Raw genomic sequence first — 19,113 nt, forward strand, 5'->3', positions numbered from 1 at the left:
TTTTCCAAATATATTTTACCTATGCAGTCAGTGCCTTGCTGATTCAGCACAAAGCCAGTTGAACAAATACATCGATAACCTCCCACTGTATTTTCACATTGTCCATAGCTACAAAGCTGTGGGACTTCTCTGCATTCATCGGTATCTGTCAAGAAAAATCATCAAGTTCAAATGTTGTTCCAAGTAATTATATCTTACTGCTAAAGAAGAAATATGAAAGTTATATTTAGCCACATTTGCATATAACAGAGCGGTGTTGTATAAGGCATAAGTAAGTTTATGAAAAGTATCACAGGCAAGCGGGATCTACTGGTCAGGTCAATGGCACATCCCAGCGGTGGGTTTCCTGGCGGCGAGGTGTGCATTCAACGGGAAACCCCGTTGACAACAGCGAGACCAGATTATCCCACCACTGGCCAATGGCGGGCGCAGCAAAACATGCAACCGCCCACAGTCTCAAAAATGTAAACTTACTAAGATTTTGTAGAAGTATATCCAACTACACTGTAGTTAACAACAGGAACATACTTTATTTTTACTGCAGAAGAAGACATTTCAGAATAAATAAAAGATTTTTCTCTCTCTATATGCTTGCTAAAAATCATGATCAACGTCCTCACCACACCCTCCTGAATATCAGCTGGTATTGCCATTGAACTTGTCGCTCCGCATCACAAACCAGCTGTAAAGTCAATTGAGCTAACCAACCCCCACATCAGTGTATTTATAATATACAAAAATTATCAAAGCTATCATTAACTGCCCAGTCTAACTAATGGCAATGTCATAATGTCTTGTAGCAGGTGGTCTGAATTTTAGAAAGTGCCACATTGATAACACAGTGATTACTCTACATCTAACCACTGTTATGCTGGGTGTATGTAGCATTGTATGGAATACAAAGAGAAAAAAAAAGGTTATACCTCAGGGCTATTACCGAAGAAAGATCACTTCGAAAAAATGTTCTAACTGAATAAAAGATGAGTCACAGTTTATGGCCTCCGATATTAATAATCAAGTAATTCTTTTTTTAAACAAATTTAGAGTACCCAATTCTTTTTTTTTCCAATTATTGGGCAATTTAGCATGGCCAATTCACCTACCCTGCACATCTTTTTGGGTTCTGGGGGTGAGACCCACCCAGACACAAGGAAATGTGCAAACTCCACACAGACAGTGACCCGGAGCCGGGATCGAACCTGGATCCTCGGCGCTCTGAGGCAGCAACACTGCCCTGATAATTAAGCAATTCTGATGAGAAAATGCTGATTAATGTGAAAGAAAAAATATCTAAGTTTTCATGGTTTTTCTCAATACTATTAGCATGATGCATTTGTAAGATTGTGTAACATAGCACAGAAGTAAGGTAAATTTCTAAGGGTGGAATTTTGCCATTTTTCTGGCAACGTATCATCACGGGCAGGAAAAGTGAAGCCCAGTGGCTTTGCTGCCGACTTTTCCAGATGAATTTCTAAACACATTGTCAAAAAACCTAAAGGGCGGATCCAATGATGTCATGCTGGTGGGGAGGGCACCGAATGAGCCTGTCCAGCCAGCAACTTTGTCTTTTACAAATTTGCGGCGCTCTTTAGAGTACCACCAAGGAACTCCACCACCACCGCCCTCCCCTTCCCCACAGAATCCGTTGGCCATTCTCCAACTGAACTCCCAGGCATCTCCCCCTCAGAACCTCCCCACCCAAGTGCCATTCCCCCCCCCACCCCCAGAACTACCTCCTAGGGGCCAGGTGGCAATGCCTGGGCAGTACCAGGGGGCAGTACTCAAGCTGTGCCATGGAGCAGTGTCCAAGCAGTGCCAGGGTACTGCATGGACATGACCCTCTCCCTGAGGGCTGTACTCACCTGTGCACCTCCAGCAGGATCTGCTCACCAGGTGCATATCATAGGGGACCGTCGGTGTACCCTTACTCCAACATGAATGGACAATTTAACCTGTTGGGATTATCGGGCATAAACACTGTTAGTTAAAGAGATGCAAATTAGGATTCCTATTTTTAAAGTTGGGATTCCCATTAAGTTATTGGTGTGAGGCGGGGACAACGAAGTGGGGAAATTTCACTAACGTAAAAGCCGTTTTAGGACTCCCACTCAATTCTCTGCCCCCAGACCCATTCCTGCGCCCCCCCCACCCCCGAAAATGGGAGCGAAGAATTCCCCTCCAAGTCATTTGCAATAATGGCCAGAGTTTTCTTGTTCTGCCATGAACAGTGGGCTTCACTGGCACTCCCCAGGGGCAGTGTCAGATGTTCGGAAAACAACGGTAGTTTTAAGGAATTTATATTTGTATTGGTAACCATTAGAAATAAGGTATAGTTTTCAGTAAGTTTACTGTTTCTGTGCCTCGAAAGGTAAAGCCTATAGTTAGATCTATCTGAGACAAAGGTTTTTGTATGCCAGCGGGTTGGTTTTAATTCCAAATCTGATTCTACTGTGTTGAGAGAGGGCTACGTTGTGAAGGGTAAATAAACTAGTTGTGGTTGCTTAGCAACTGGGACCTGATATGGGAGAGAAGCATAGTTTAGCTAATTTGATTGCAGTTGGAGATAGGTAGTGAGAGAGAAGGTAGCTTTTATAGCTCTGCTAGAATCAGTTGGTTTAAGAAGCTAAAGCAGGAACATTTCTCTCAGCCTTGCTAGAAGAAAACCAATACTATGGAGTAATGGTTAAGAAAACGGATGCCAGAAACCTAAGGTCCAGTAGGGGCTGGTTTAGCACAGTGGGATAAACAGCTGGCTTGTAATGCAGAATAATGCCAGCAGCGTAGGTTCAATTCCTGTACTGGCCTCCCCGAACAGGCGCCAGAATGTGGCGACTAGGGGCTTTTCACAGTAACTTCATTGAAGCCTACTTGTGACAATAAACGACTATTATTATTAGAGAAATGAAGAGAAATTTCAAAGAATCTGGGCTTAATGGACAGAGAAAATGGGAACCGGAACATATTACTGTTCCATAAAGTCACAGAGTTGAAAAGGCATTTGATCATGAGAGGCCAGAAATATATCTGCAGCAGTGCAAAGTTTTGTGAGAAACTGTTAAAATTTGGGAGACATTATTTGAAATAACTGGAAATCGGTGGTTGGACCTTGAAATTTGTGTTAAAGCCTTTAAAACAAAAGAAACCTGAAGGGAGAGGTGTAAAACCTGAAAGTAAAAACTTGATGGAAGAAGTGGAGGAAAAACATAATTTTAAAGAAGATTTGAGAGTATGACTTTTGAAAGCGAAATTTGAAATCACTCGTCCAGAAGCCAGAGTTAAGGGAGACAAGGTGGCTATAAGAATCATATGGGTGGAGGGGATTTTGAGGAGAAATCCACAGACATTCACTTGGGTTCAGAGAGGAGTGTCTCTTGCCATAGTCGTCTTGTGTGCTTAAAAGGTACTTTGTGTGTTAATGAGACCATTATAGCTTAAGACAGTGTTCTTCAAAACCGGGGGTGCGACCCCGCGGTGGGTCGCGGGCGGGTGTCGGGAGGGTCACGGAGCCGTTGTCCGTGGCGCTCCCGATCGCGCAAATCCCCGTGAAGCATCCGGCTTTTAATAACGCCGGCTGCAAGGGGCCGCAAAAAAACTGCGGCAATAATTTGGCAGGCATGCGCAGTGCGGCCGCTATTTTTTTTAAACGGTTGCAACTTTTTGTTTTACAAGTTCTGTAGTGGTTTTTATTCATTTATTTTATTCATTAAATTTTTATTTTTTTCATTTATTTTATTCATTTTATTTTTTTTTACAAGTTTGGGGGGGGGGGTTTATGCATTTTTTTCATTTATTTGACTCATTTTATTTATTTATTTATTACAAGTCCGGGGAGGGGTTTATTTGATAAAAACTTACAGGAAAAATATGCAGAACTTTGGACAGATGGAGACTCCATGCTTTCCGACACCAGAAGGCTTCACCTTCATCCAACAGGTTCCATTGGAGGAATGTGTACGAGGGCCAAAGGGACCCAAAACCATTTCCTCCATTATTATCAGCAATAAACAAGGTAAGAGAAAATGGTGGGTCGCACAGGTCGGCTGGCGTGGGTAACGAAGGTCGGCCAGGTTGGATCTCGAAGGTTGGCCAGTTGGTAAAAATGGGTCCCCGGAAAAAAAGTTTGAAGAACACTGGCTTAAGATGTACTTTGTAATCTGAGTTAATCTTAAAATCTGTGTGTAATTGTGAAGCGAAGTAAATTGTATCATTATTCTTTTTTTTCCATGTTGAATAAATGGTTGTTTTCTTGTTACAACTAATTAGCGGTTATGTCACTCTGTTCTTCCACGTTTAAAAAAAATAAAGTAATCATTACTGTCTATTGAACCAGGGTTCCACTCTGGGATCTTCCTGTCCAGTTATAACACCAACTGCGATCATAACACAGGGTATTGCCTGGGCATGTTCCTCTCCCCCTGGGGGCTGTACTTACCTATGTACCTACGGCTGCCGTGGGTTTTCCTTTCCTTTGCATGGTTCACCTTTTGCAAAACCTGTTGTAAACCTTGCCAATGTGTCAAATTCATAATGTGTGTGTGTGTGGGGGGGGGGGGGGGGAGATGGGTTGTGATATGTCAGAAAGCCTGCAAATTCTATTTAAATGTATGGCAATAAAGGTTTCCAACATTCCTGGGTGGAATCTCCTCACGTCACTGGCAAGGGACAGGGAAAATCAGAATTTCGTCAGCATGATTCTCATTTTTTTGACTCATGGGGGGAGATTCTCTGAGCACCGCACGGAGAATCGGCGCCATTTGTGCCGGCGTATTTGGCACGACGCCGGCCTCAGGCCGCTGGAATCGGCGGGGCCGCGATTCTCCGGCCCGGATGGGCCAAGCGGCCGCGCCGATACGACAGCGTCCTGCCGGCGCTGTTCACCCCAGTCGCTGCCGGCGGGAACTATGCGCGAATGGTCGGGGGGAGGCCTGTGAGCATGGGGGAGGGGGGCTCCTTCATCCGGGGAGGGCCTCCAATGGGGTCTGGCCCGCGATCGGGGCCCACCGATCGGCGGGCTGGCCTCTTCCCCCCCGGGCCTACTTTCTGGCGCGGCCGGCCCGTGAACACCGTCGCCATGTTGAGTCGGGGCCAGGCGCACTACAGAAGTCCCCATTCACGGGTTGGCGCAGCGAAAGGAGGCTGGAGCGACGTGAACCGCTCCAGTGCCATGCTAGCCCCCTGTGGGGGCCAGAATAGGTTGCACCTGGGCCTGGTGCGCGCTGTCACATTTCGCGAACACTTGGACTCCATATTGGAGAATCGTCCCCCATGGGATTTTGTCATGTGCAAAATCCCAGCCAAAGTATTTCAGTTCCAATGCCCACTCATTATTTTTTCATACCTGCATGAAAAACTGCAGTCCATTATGTAATAAAATTTGAACATTTTTTAGCCAGATGAAGTTAGAATCATACAGAGGCATTCAATTATGGTTGTAGGAATCTCATGCCCTAGATATTTACAGATATAAAATATCCAAATTAACATTAATATGCGCTACATAAGAGATACACTAAAAAAATAATACATTTTTCCACATAATCTACCCATTCAGAGTGAATGATAGCATAACTGGAAACTATAATCACACATGTGAAACTCACAGTAACAGTTTTTCATGCTACAAAATATTTCACTTCGCACATTCACCCTCTGGAGCTAATCATCTTTCAAAAACAACCATTTTATGGGAGAAATAGTTTTTTTTCTGAGGGGGAGGAGAAGTTGAAATTACATGAGTCAAATCTATTCCAGCTCTCCTGTCTTTGCTAAATGGGCATTGTAACCTTTTTCAGTTAACGTATCCTTGTTGTTAAATGATCAGTGAAAAAGTGCTTAATTTATTAGTAGAGTTGTACGTAGCACAGTGGTTAGCACTATTGTTTCACAGCGCCAGGGTCCCGGGTTCAATGCCTGGGTTAGGTCACTCTCTGTGCTGAGTTCTCCCCGTGCCTGCATGGATTTTCTCCAGCTGCTCTGGTTTCCTCCCACAAATCCCAAAAGACGTGCTGTTATGTGAATTGGACATTCTGAATTCTCCCTCAGTGTACCCGAACAAGCGCCAGAGTGTGGTGACTAGAGGCTTTTCACAGCAACTTCACTGCAGTATTAATGTAAGCCTACTTGTGACAATCACATAGATTATTATTACCATAGCATGCGTTTAGAAGGCAAATGGAATTTTGTCCTTCATTGCTAGAGGGATGGAGTTTAAGACTAGGGAGGTTATGTTGCAATTGTATAAGGTATTAGTGAGGCCACACCTGGAGTATTGTGTTCAGTTTTGGTCTCCTTACTTAGAAAGGACATACTGGCACTGGAGGGTGTGCAGAGGAGATTCACTAGGTTAATCCCAGAGCTGAAGGGTTTGGATTATGAGGAGAGGTTGAGTAGACTGGGACTGTATCGTTGGAATTTAGAAGGATGAGGGGGGATCTTATAGAAACATTAAAAATTATGAAGGGAATAGATAGGATATATGCGGGCAGGTTGTTTCCACTGGCGGGTGAAAGCAGAACTAGGGGACATAGCCTCAAAATAAGGGGAAGTAGATTTAGGACTGAGTTTAGGAGGAACTTCTTCACCCAAAGGGTTGTGAATCTATGAAATTCCTTGCCCAGTGAAGCAGTTGATGCTCCTTCATTAAATGTTTTTAAGGTAAAGATAGATAGTTTTTTGAAGAATAAAGGGATTAAGGGTTATGGTGTTCGGGCCGGAAAGTGGAGCTGAGTCCACAAAAGATCAGCCATGATCTCATTGAATGGCGGAGCAGGCTCGAGGGGCCAGATGGCCTACTCCTGCTCCTAGTTCTTATGTTTAGCCAGGGAGTGCCGAGAAACACCATGCTATTGAACGGCCATTCGGGTAGATCAGGGGCCTCAGCGGGGAACCGCGGCCGAGGTCATACTTAGTCCAATTTTCTGCACTGAGGAGCCCTGCTCGCTGGCACACCTCAGTGCAGGGAAAGATCAGGACGCGATTTTTATCTTTTGACCCCCCCCCCCCCCCCCGATGTGACTGCCAAACGCCTCCCATGCCCCAAATCACTGATAAGGGAGTCCTCAGTCCCCTCCCCCCCCACCTCTAAACCAGGAAGGGCACACTCAGGCTCGATCCCCGTCGTGCAGAAAATTCCAGCTTGGCACCTTGGAGATCCCCACGAGTGCCGTTCCGTCTGGTCCCTGTTTGTGGGAACCAGCACTGAACGGCTCGCGCCTGAGCTCTCCAAGACAAGGGGGTTAGATCCCGCACCTCTCGGGAATGTATATTAGAGAGAGACTAGCTGTCTCACTCTAACATGCAGATTTACCAGAAAGTGATTCATATCACGACATTCAGGCCAGGCGAGCCGAGCCGGGTTGATCTCAGAAGAGGGATCTCCGACATCTACCAGCCCTTCCTCGCTGCTTTTCAAGCGTAAGAGACTGATAGATCATGCCCTAAATATATCTGGAGAAGCAGCAGGAGTTATGCAGAATGAAAACAGAATAATTATATTAATTCAACAATAGTCCTTATAACTTACATTATGTATGTTTGTGTAGTAACATGGGAAAATTTTTCAACATGCCAACTAGAATTATAGATAGGATTACTATTAAAATTTTACAAATGAAACAACCTGTTGCCACAGATCGAACACCATCAAAACAGTTCAAGATTACAAACTTATTCTTGCAGTTCATGAAGAACATTTATGAAATGTTTCTTACCAACACACTTTGTTTGCTGATTATCCAGCTGATAACCAGAGTCACATTTACACAAGTATCCGACTTGTTGGTTGATGCAAAGTCCTGGACCACAAATGTTTGGTGAAACGTCACATACATTTATAACTATAAGTGAAAAAACAACAAAATAATAAAAGCATAATATCCATTTTCAGACAGTAATTAGTTTCTATCAAGTTAATCAAGTGAGTGTTAAAATGGAACTTGGCATGAAATACTTATATATGTTTAAACTCTTCACACATTGTCAATCATGCGTAACATGTATCTTTTGTAATTTTCTAATGCTTTAACATAACTGTAATTTGAAGAATGGTTTAGTATTCAAGACAACTGTAAATTTGACTGAAGCTGTCCAGATGTATTCAATTGGCACCCCGAAATTTAACAGTCATTAATGTCAAACAAGTTGTCTTTGTCAATCAAAGTAAAATGCCAGAGATCAAGGAACATTTTGTTTTTTACAAAGAAAGATTGTTTAATTATTTTTGTAATTGTTTGGTTACCAGATATTGTTATACATCATTCATAGTAATTGGTGTATAGAAAACATTACAATAAATAACCAGCATTTACCTAGAGCTTTGTGGATCATGCTGGAGGCTGATTTTGAGGAGTGAGACTAATGAAACATTGGGTAGAATTTTAATGATGGTGAGTGATCATCACATGCCATCCTGAGAGTCGGCGCATAAAGCACTACTGCCAATTCTGGGAAGTTCAATTTCAGTTAACACTTACTTTGAATGGCAGTGGAAGGATGTCTCACCCATGAGAGCTCTTGGCCAACAGCTCTTCAACCCAGCCAGGCACAGCACCACCATGGCCAGAAGCAGGACTGCAGTGCTCTGCCTGGAATTAAGTCTCGGGACCGTTGTAATGATAAGTCCAGGGATCTTGGGGGAAGGAGGATAGGAGACAGCTTGGGGGGTCGCGAGGGTGGGCAATTGTGGCATCAAGGGATGGGGGGGGGGGACTGAGCTCCAAAAAAGGTACTTGGGGCGGCACTCAAACTCTGAAAGCGCCTTTATTTTTAGGCACCCCTCACCCACACCCCCCCCCCCCCTTTCTTGCCAGAGGTGGAGAAAAGTTTTTTAACTTGGTTTCCCACCCTACTCCATTCTCGTCAGCCTAAAAATTGAGGTTGGACGGGAAGACAACTTTTTTCTTATTCCAGACTCAAACCAAATTTTGTTACAAAAAACATCCACAGATAGCATTAATATACAGAGCTTGTACAAATTTTTCCGTCCAGTTTCTCACACCTCCAGAACATATGGGCGTGGTTCGCCAATCCCCTCCTCAACTTCTCACAAATGATCTTCCACCCTCGGGAAGAATCCACTCATCTGGGCCTTCGTCACTTGCACCCTGTGCATCACCTTAAATGATATGAGACTCATCCATGCGCACGAGGAGGTTGCATTGACCCGGCACAGTGCATCGCTCCATATCTCCATCCTAGCTCGATCCCCCTTCCCTTCCCACTTGCGCTTAATCCTGTCCACTCATGCTGTCTCTTTCTTTCCCAGCCATCCATGAATATTCCCAATCCTCTCCTCTCCCCATTCATCCGGAAGCAGTTTTTCCAGGAGCGTATATTCTGGTAACAAAAGGAACACGGGTAGTTCTTTAAGTACAAAATCCCGCATCTGTAAGCATCGGAACTTACTTCCCCACAGCAACTCAAATTTCTGTAAAAACTCCACCCACTCCGCAAACCACTCTTCGAGAAACGAGTCCCTTTCGCCATCTCTCATACATCCCATCGGTCCTACCAGGCACAAATCTGTGGTTCCCACACAACGGGGTTAGCACTGACTGGGCTGTTAAAATGGCTAACATGCAGGAGTCCTCCCTACTATCCTACTGCGCCATCAGGATCCCCAAATAACTAAACCGAACACTCGCAATGTTGAACGGCAGGGCACCCAGATTCGTGTTCCTTCCTAATTAATTCATCAGGAAGACCTCACTCTTTCCTCCATTCAATTTGTACCCTGAGAAGGCCCCAGATTTTTCCAGCAATATCACAATTCTTCCCATGCAATTTAATTAGTCGCTATGTATAGCAGTAGGTTGTCTGCATATAACGACACCCTGTGCTCCCCATCACCCCTCACAATACCCTGCCACTCTCACGAGGCCCGGGGTGCAATTGTCAATGGCACAATTGTCAGTCAAACAATAATAGTGACAGCAGGCGCCCCTGCCTGATTCCCTTACGTAGCTTAAACGATCTTCACTCAATCCCATTCTTTTGTACACTCACTTTGGGGGATGCACAGAGCAATCAGATCCATGCCACTAATGTCGGCCTGAATCCAAACCTCAACGTCTCGAACATATACCACCGCTCAACACAATCGAAGACCTTCTCCATATCCATCGATACTATCAACTCCAGCACCCTAATGCCGACAGGGTCATGACCACATTCAATAGCCTCCTAATGTTCCTGGACAACTGCTGCCCCTTCACAAACCAATATCTCCGGCACACACCCCTCCAATCGCCTGGCCAGTAACATGGCCAGAAGCTTTACATCTGTATTTAACAACGAGATGGACCTGTATGATCCATATTCCAATGGAATCTCGTCTTTCTTTGGAATCAAAAAAATAGAGGCCTGCACCAGAGTGTCTGGCATCTTTCCCCTCTCCAATGCCTCATTAAGCATGCTCAGGGAGGTGCAGGGCACATTCCCCCAAAACCATTCAGCCGGGAAGCCAACCAGCCCCGGTGCCTTCCTTGACTGCATTGAACCACCCCCTCCACTAACGGTAGTGCAGTGGTTCGCACAGTTGCATCACAGCTCCAGGGCCTCAGATTCGATTCCCAGTTGGGTCACGTCTGTGCCCAGGTGCTCTGGTTTCCTCCCGCAAGTCCAGAAAGACGTGCTGTTAGGTGAATTAGACATTCTGACTTCTTCCTCACTGATCTCGAACATATACCACCGCTCAACACAATCGAAGACCTTCTCCATATCCATCGATACTATCAACTCCAGCACCCTAATGCCGACAGGGTCATGACCACATTCAATAGCCTCCTAATGTTCCTGGACAACTGCTGCCCCTTCACAAACCAATATCTCCGGCACACACCCCTCCAATCGCCTGGCCAGTAACATGGCCAGAAGCTTTACATCTGTATTTAACAACGAGATGGACCTGTATGATCCATATTCCAATGGAATCTCGTCTTTCTTTGGAATCAAAAAAATAGAGGCCTGCACCAGAGTGTCTGGCATCTTTCCCCTCTCCAATGCCTCATTAAGCATGCTCAGGGAGGTGCAGGGCACATTCCCCCAAAACCATTCAGCCGGGAAGCCAACCAGCCCCGGTGCCTTCCTTGACTGCATTGAACCACCCCCTCCACTAACGGTAGTGCAGTGGTTCGCACAGTTGCATCACAGCTCCAGGGCCTCAGATTCGATTCCCAGTTGGGTCACGTCTGTGCCCAGGTGCTCTGGTTTCCTCCCGCAAGTCCAGAAAGACGTGCTGTTAGGTGAATTAGACATTCTGACTTCTTCCTCACTGAACTCGAACAGGCGCCGGAGTGTGGCAACTGGGAGATTTTCACAGTAACTTCATTGCAGTGTTAATGTAAGTCTGCTTGTGACAATAATAAAAATTATCGTTATCATCTCATGAAACCTTAGTGGCTCCTCCAATGTCTATCGCCTCTCCTTTCCCCACCTCTGGGAACACTAACTCATCCAAGAAACCTCCCATATCTGCCTCTTCCACTCCAGACTCCCTTGTAAAAATCTTCAAAGACCTTATTGATTTATACCAGCTCCTCATTGATATTTTCCAGCTCCGTCTCCACAGTGACCCCCCCCCCCCCCCCCCGCCCCCGTCACCTGCACAATTTCCCGTGTCACCGCTCGTCTCAACCGATGTGCAGCCGACTAGCCTTCTCACTATACTCATATTGGGCACCTCTTACACTATTGAGCTGACGCACCGCCTTTCTCGTTGTCCTGTTGTCAATCAATCGAACCGTCCCTGCAAGTCCTTCCTTTCTGCCAAAAGCTCTCGGCCGCCAGTATTTACGGTCCACTTCCACAATATCCTCCAGCAACTGTCTCCTCCCCCCAACTTTATATTTATGGGCCTGAAACTCAGCCACCTCCCCTGGAACACTGCCTTCAGTGCCTCCCAGAACGTGGCTGCAGTGACCTCCCCATTTTGTTTTAATCCTACATAATCCTTCATCGCCAATTGTCAAGTGTACCGAGGTACAGTGAAAAGTATTTTTCTGCGAGCAGTTCAAACAGATCATTTAGTACATGAAAATAAATGAAAATAAAATACATGAAAGGACAACACAAGGTCCACAATGTAAATACATAGACACCGGCATCGGCTGAAGCATATAGGAGTGTAGTATTAATCAGGTCAGTCCATTGGTGGGTCGTTTAGGAGTCTGGTAACAGCCGGAAAGAAGCTGTTTTTGAGTCCGTTTGTGCATGTTCTCAGATTTTTGTATCTCCTGCCCAAAGGAAGAACTTGGATGAGTGAGTAAGCCAGGTGGGAGGGGTCTTTGATTAGCAGGAGGTGTAGATGGAGTCAGTGGATGGGAGGTAGGTTTGTGTGATAGACTGGGCTGTTCACAACACTCTGATGTCTCTTGCGGTCTTGGGTCGAGCAGTTGCCATACTAGGCTGCGATGCAGCCAGATGGGATGCTTTCTATGGCTCTATTCCCTCTCACCCGGGTGCCGAAACCTCCATTGATCCATCCCTCCCATCTGCTCCATAAAGACCTCTAAATCTCTCACCATCCCTGTCCTCATCACCGACTTGGGCTTCGACTGGTCCACCTTCAAGCCCAGCACACAATTAAATTCACCTTCTTACTGAAATATATCACGACCCCCCCCCCCCCCCCCCCCCCCCACCCCCGGCCCCTTGCGTTTGAATCAAACCACGAGTGGAAAGTTTGCACCACCCACCCCTTGCTCAATTGGATCTGGTCTCTTACTCGTAAATGCGTTTCCAGCAGGAAAATCACATCTGCCCTTAAATGTTTTAGGTGTGTAAACAACCTTGATCTTTTGGCCGGCCCATTCAACACTTGGACATTTTATTTCAATCCTAACTGGAGGCTTTCGACTCCTCCATTAAGATCTGCCAAAATCTTCAATTCCCAAACCCACCCAACTATCCACTCCACAATTGACTTCAGCTCGCCCCCTTCATCCTCTCCTAGATCCAACTTAAAAACAACTGCATCACCAACCCAACCCCTCTCCTCCCCTTCCCTCCACCCCTCATTTTACCTCCCCCTCCTGCGCACCCCTCCCCCCCTCTTCCTCTCTGGCTACTCATCGCAGCCCTCTCCCCCACTCTGCTTCCGTTTACTTGCATATCACACGAGCATGGCGGCTCCTACCTGGAGGCCCAAACAAAGGACCTGACCTCCACCACCATCTCACCCATCCCGCATTCCTTTTACTCCATCCACTCTCCTCGCCGACCCATCATGCTCCCCGCCTAACAAACAAAAAGTCCCATCATCCCAAAACTCCCCCTCATCTTTTCCTAACTGGGTATCACGGGCAGGAAAGCCAACCAACCCAAACCACAGCAAGAAATGCACATTATCAACATCACACTTTTAAGAAAAAAATCAATAACACATCAACAATACAGTTCAACAAAACCTTGACCAGTCATGAAAAGTTACAACTCAACCCATCCCTAACCCTCCCCCAGCCCTTGGTCCCAGACAAAGTAATTTGCTTCTTCAGGTGTCTAAAAATAATGCTCCTTCCTCTGGAACGCCACCCACAACTTGGCAGGGTCCAACACCCCGAACCAAACTCTGATTCCAAAGAGCACCGCCTTGGCCCTGTTGAAACCAGCTCGCCTCTTGACCAGTTCGGCCCCAATGTCCTAACATATCCGGACCTGATTCCACTCCCAGCTACAATCCAGAGTTGCCTTGGCCCACCTCAGGGTCTTCTCTTTATCTTGAAATTTGTGCATTCCCACAATCACAGCCCAGGAAGGTTCCTCCGCCCTCAGCTTCGGTTGCAAAGACTGGCGGGTCCGATCTACTTCAAGGGCCTTATCGAAGACCTTCTCATCTACCAGCTTCCCGAACATCATTGATACGTAACTGGTGGCACTCATTCCTTCCATTCCCTCCGGCAGCCCCACAATACGCAGGTTCTGCCACCTTGACCGATTCTTCTGGCCGTCGACCCTCACCCGCAGCACTTTACACATTTCCCCCATCATCACCATCTCGGCCTGCACTGATATGATTTGGTCGCTCTGGTCCGATACCATCTTCTCTACCTTGATTGTCGCCCCCTGCGCCTCCAGCCACCTCTCAACTCGTTCCAAGGACACGCAAAGAGGTGACACCGAACCCTTAATCGCCATTGACCCTGCGTCTCAATGCGCTGTTGTCTGAATTCTTCCTTAATGAAACTCATAAACTGCTACATCTGCAACGTGGCTGTTGACGATGACCCATCCCCCTCTGCCATTTTTCCCACTGCTGCTGTGCCACAAGGCTCTAACTCCTGGGCGATGGCCCTCACCGACTTTAAATCAGGACCAGTAGCCCATCTTCATCCCACATACTGTGGGAGAATCCACCACACTCTTTTCTTCTCATGATTCATCACCATAAATTGCCCATCAAATGGGCAAAAAGTTCCAAAATCTGCACCTCCATGCAGGGGCCATCCTGTGTGCGACCGATCACACCATGGCCGTCACCTGAAGTCTCTGGAAAAGGCCTTATGTAACCATTAATTGAAAGTGTGGGTTTCCCATCCAGGTCCCTACCCGCCCAAATGTGAAATTGCATCTGGGTTGGGGCGGCAAGTCCCTGGGAGAATCCATCCAATCAATTCTCCACCCGAGAGAGAGGGGGGGGGGATAATTCTGTCCATTAAGTTCAATTGGATATTCCCCTCCCAACACTGAACAAATCACCATTAGAAAGCCAAAATGTGAGGCATGAAAGACCGCAATTTCAAAGTTGTCAGGCCATTCCCACCATTTGCCATTTTCCCTGGATTGAGGAACATGGCAGGTGCCACTTATAATTACTTTGGGTTTTCAATTTAAATTCCTGCTGAAAATTCAAATTTCTCTTCCCATGGTATTTTCCCCAAGGTGGGTGGTTTCCTGAAGGTTGTGGGAAGCTGACAAATATGTTAGTTTGTGAATTTGTGATGGGGAGGGGGGGGGGGGGGGGGGGAGAAAGAGAACCTGTTGTGTAGTTGGAAACATTGTGACAGGTAAGTTTAAATGATCTTGCCAATGCTCTCTCACATTCCCCATGCCCCCTCATATCCCAGCTAACCTCAAATCCCTTTCCATGCATCTTGCATTTCCCATATTGCTCCTTCCATGCAGCCGCCGTACCCACTTTTAGATGGAACTGTGAGATTGACAAGTCTTTGAAATGCTCCTGAAACTGATAAAATAAACAAACAGGCATTGTACAGCTGGGGGAGATTTCAGTGATTGGGAAGGGTAAAGCCATACCTAAAACTAAGGATGTCAATTTTAAAACTGAAAAATTGTTCAACCAGGAGCAAATGTAGGTCAGTGAAGACAGGTAAACATGACAAGCTCTGGTGTGAATTAGGTCACACGTAACAGAGTTTTGGATGACCTCAAGCTTATGGAGGATAGAATAAAGGGAGATTGTCAGAGGTGTATTGGAATAGTTAAATCCAGAGATGGAAAGGGCATGGATGAGGATGTTAGCAGAGGCTGAGCCAAGAACAAAGTCAGAACATATTATGGAGGTGGAAATATGTCATCTTAGTGTGGATGAGTTCAGAGGCAGCACAGAATTAAATACATTCCAGGAAACCACAGATTCCAATATGACCCACCACCCAACAATAATGCTCTCTGGGGCAGACTCATAAGAGCCAAGTAGGACTTCCATCTCTCACTGGGGCACAGGTCCCACCCTCTGGAGCTGCCAGCTAATCTCACTGGCTGGCAGCTCCATCAGTCCCGGCAGCGCCAGAAAGGAATCCTTGGCCTTGGATTCCCAGAACAGATAAGTCCATAGTGGTCCGTAGTAAACAATTACTCTCTCACCCTGGCCGTTTCCCCCGGTACAGCTCTCAATTCCACTCACTTAAGTCCAAGAAGAGAGATCTGAAAGGATATGGTGGACAATGTAGTGATCTGTAAATCCGGGCAAATCCGGAGCCTTCATATTCCCTCCCTTCGGAAATGATTTCTCTCCTTCCATCATCCAGTCATTCCATTTCTTTCTTATATTGTCTTTAAATGGCTTATTAACGGATACGTCAAGTGGCTGAACGACGCTAGTCAAGCCAGCTGGAACGATTCGCGAACAGCTTTCACAACAGAATCCACGCGATGTGACCTAAACATATCCCACACAAGTAAACTTTTTGGGCGTCGTAAACCACCTGCTCTTGATTCCCAAACTCTCTTCAGCCAAATCTTGCAACCATTATCGTTCATCCAACCTTTTTCATGGACATGGACAACGATACCATTTGGAAATTTTACTTTGGGCGTTAATTTCCATTTAAAGATAACCATTGGAGGAAGTTTCGTCCCATCTGCCATACACGTTAGTACAACCGTAAAATGTGTCTTTTCACGCCCTGTAGTTTTGATAAAAATACTTTTCTCACCGACTTTATTAACGGTTGAGTTTGATGGCATATCAAAATTCATGGGTGTTTCATCCATGTTTCCAATGCACGATAACTGATAGCTGTTAGTTTTGCGATGTTTGATTACAAATGTGTGAAAACTAGTCACTTTTTCTTCTAATTCTTTTGGGAGTCTCTGTGCAATTTTTGTTTTTCTTAACACAAAGTCATGTCTTTTCATGAACCGCGTACACCATCCAAGACTTGCAGTAAACTCACGAATGCCCATGTTTCTTGCTTCTCGTAAAGCATAAAGTCTAATTTTAGATAATACAAAAAAAATTTGAAGAGCACTGTATGGAATTTAAACAGTACTGTATGCTCAGAGACCAAACTGTACAGGGAATGATTATTCAAAACTCAAACAATCACTATCAGTACAGAAAGGATGAAGTCTAGAATTCGCAAGTGAAAAGACCAGATCGAAATGAAAAAGTAACTTGAACTTCTTACAAAGAAAAAAACGCTGAAATCCACTGCAAAATGGCGTGTGAGCACATTTACAGTCTCCGGGGAACAAAAGATGAAAATCTGCGAGTAGAAGCCGCGCATGCGCAGCTAAAATCAGCAGTTTTGCGTTCTGTGCATGCGCAAGCCACTCATGCCCAGTTAGAAAAATAAGTTTTGGTCGTGGATCATTCTGCGCATGCGCCAGCCGCGCATGCCCAATTGAAAGGAAAGATTGCACCATTCGAAGAAAAACCGCACAGGAAAGGAAGATTGATTTGCGCATGCACAATCGATTCCTACGCATGACGTCACGAGCGTCATGACATCAGAGGACCCGGATCATGCCCAGTGTAAAGGGAAATGCCCGAAAATTGAAAATAAGACACTTAAGCTGTAAAACCCAATTTTCTTACCTCAAAAGACTGAACAATGCCAGAACTTATACCAGCAGTTGAAAATAACTCTCACAACACCCTGGAACAAGCAGTCTGCACCATCCAAAGTGAAGTGCACAATGAAAAATCCGAAACCAAAGAAGGTGATTTATCCATTGAACATGAAGACAACGATAATAACTCCGAAACAAAAAGGGATGATTTGGCTATCGAACAATACACACAATACTGCTCAGACATGACTGAGTTATTCGGACATGCTGATCACAGCATCAGCAACAAGGTTGAAAAGTTCAACACTGCTCTTCTCATGGTAGATGAATCCAATACCATAGTGCCATGGCAGATCGTTGATACATTGGATGACAGCAATACCCAAGAAGACAACGCCATACAGAGAACACAGAAAGACTCCACAGAGAGCGCGATGACAGACTCCACAGAGAGAGCGATGAAGGACTCCACAGAGCAAGCGATGAAAGACTCCACAAAGAGAGTGACGCAAACCTCCACAAAGAGAGTGACGCAAGCCTCCACAGACAGCTCGGTGACAGACTCAAATATGGAAGCAAGCAAACACTCCATAGCGAATGCCATGCAAACAAGACCATGAAGGTCAACCCACCGTATCTGAGCAACCACAAGCAGACTATGAAAGCCTACCAAGCTCACATAATCAAGAAGACAATGTAAGTCTACCCACTGCATGCGAAAACAGTGACAATGCAATCACACTCAACATTCGGGAGGTGCAGGATCACAGCGAGACTGACAGATCTCAGCTCGTCTGTACAGAAGCACAGAATAGGGCTACTCATGAGTCCAGAGAGACCACGTCAATAGAAATCTTGAAGATTTTGACTCCAGAAGAGGGGCACCAAGAGTCCAGAGAGACCACGTCAATAGAAATCATGAAGATTTTGACTGCAGAAGAGGAGCACCAAGACCAACAAGGAAATGAAATTGTGACGATTTTGACTCCAGAAGAAGAGTACCAAGGAAGCAAAGAAGAGGAATCAAATCCACCACAAATGACTAATGTCACCAACATCAATACAACATCAGATCATTCTCACCATTCTCTAGATGAAACGCTCAATGTAACAGATACCACAAAGGACACTCGCACCAATAACTGTGACAATGACTCAAATTATCCACACGGAACACTCATTGAGCGTAACAAGAAAAACAAAAACCACAAGAAGCACAGCAGAAACAAGAACAACAGCAAGTACAAAAACAACATCAAGCGCAACAAGAACAACAAAAATCGCAAGAAGCACTGCAGAAACAAGAACAACAACAGCAACAAAAACTACAAGCGCAACAACAAAAACTACAAGAACAAAACAACAAGAAGCATAACAAAGACAACAACAAGCACGACAAAAATAATGACAAAAACAACAAAGACAGAAATGACAAAAACAACAAGAAGAACAACAATGAAAACAACAATGACAGAAACGACAAAAACAGCAACAAGAACGACAACGAAAACAGCAAAGACAGAAACGACAGAAACAACAACAATGAAACAACGACCTGCTCAAAATGGTGCACCTCTGCACATGAAGGACAATGCCACAGTACACTGCAAAACAATGGCAAGACTATAAACATGCCATGGCATGACAAAGAATCTTGTGCATTCACATCTGCTCCAGAACAATCAAGCACACCAGCTTTCAAGGCAGATGACATACTAAATCGATACCACAAGCACAGAAAAAAAAAGTCCACGTCAGTCAACATCAGTGGTTCGACCATTCAAACACCTCGGGATGACTTGTCGGTTACTTAACACACAGGAACACTGATGACATTCACAAAGGAGTTGCAATATCAATATC

The 19,113-nt window shown here is 45.4% G+C and overlaps 1 protein-coding gene across 1 annotated transcript in view; it reads right to left on the bottom strand.

The window, feature by feature from the left end:
* LOC119951242 (latent-transforming growth factor beta-binding protein 2-like) overlaps positions 1–19,113 on the bottom strand; it is a 677,784-nt gene that overhangs the window by 222,019 nt on the left and 436,652 nt on the right. The window contains exons 16-17 of the mRNA XM_038774298.1: positions 7,710–7,835; positions 20–145 (exon numbers count right to left, since the gene is read on the bottom strand). Of these exons, the coding sequence (XP_038630226.1) occupies positions 20–145; positions 7,710–7,835 (252 nt within the window). The remainder of the gene's footprint in view (positions 1–19; positions 146–7,709; positions 7,836–19,113) is intronic.

This window comes from Scyliorhinus canicula, chromosome 2 (genome assembly GCF_902713615.1).
Source record: "Scyliorhinus canicula chromosome 2, sScyCan1.1, whole genome shotgun sequence".
NCBI classification, from domain to species: Eukaryota; Metazoa; Chordata; class Chondrichthyes; order Carcharhiniformes; family Scyliorhinidae; genus Scyliorhinus; species Scyliorhinus canicula.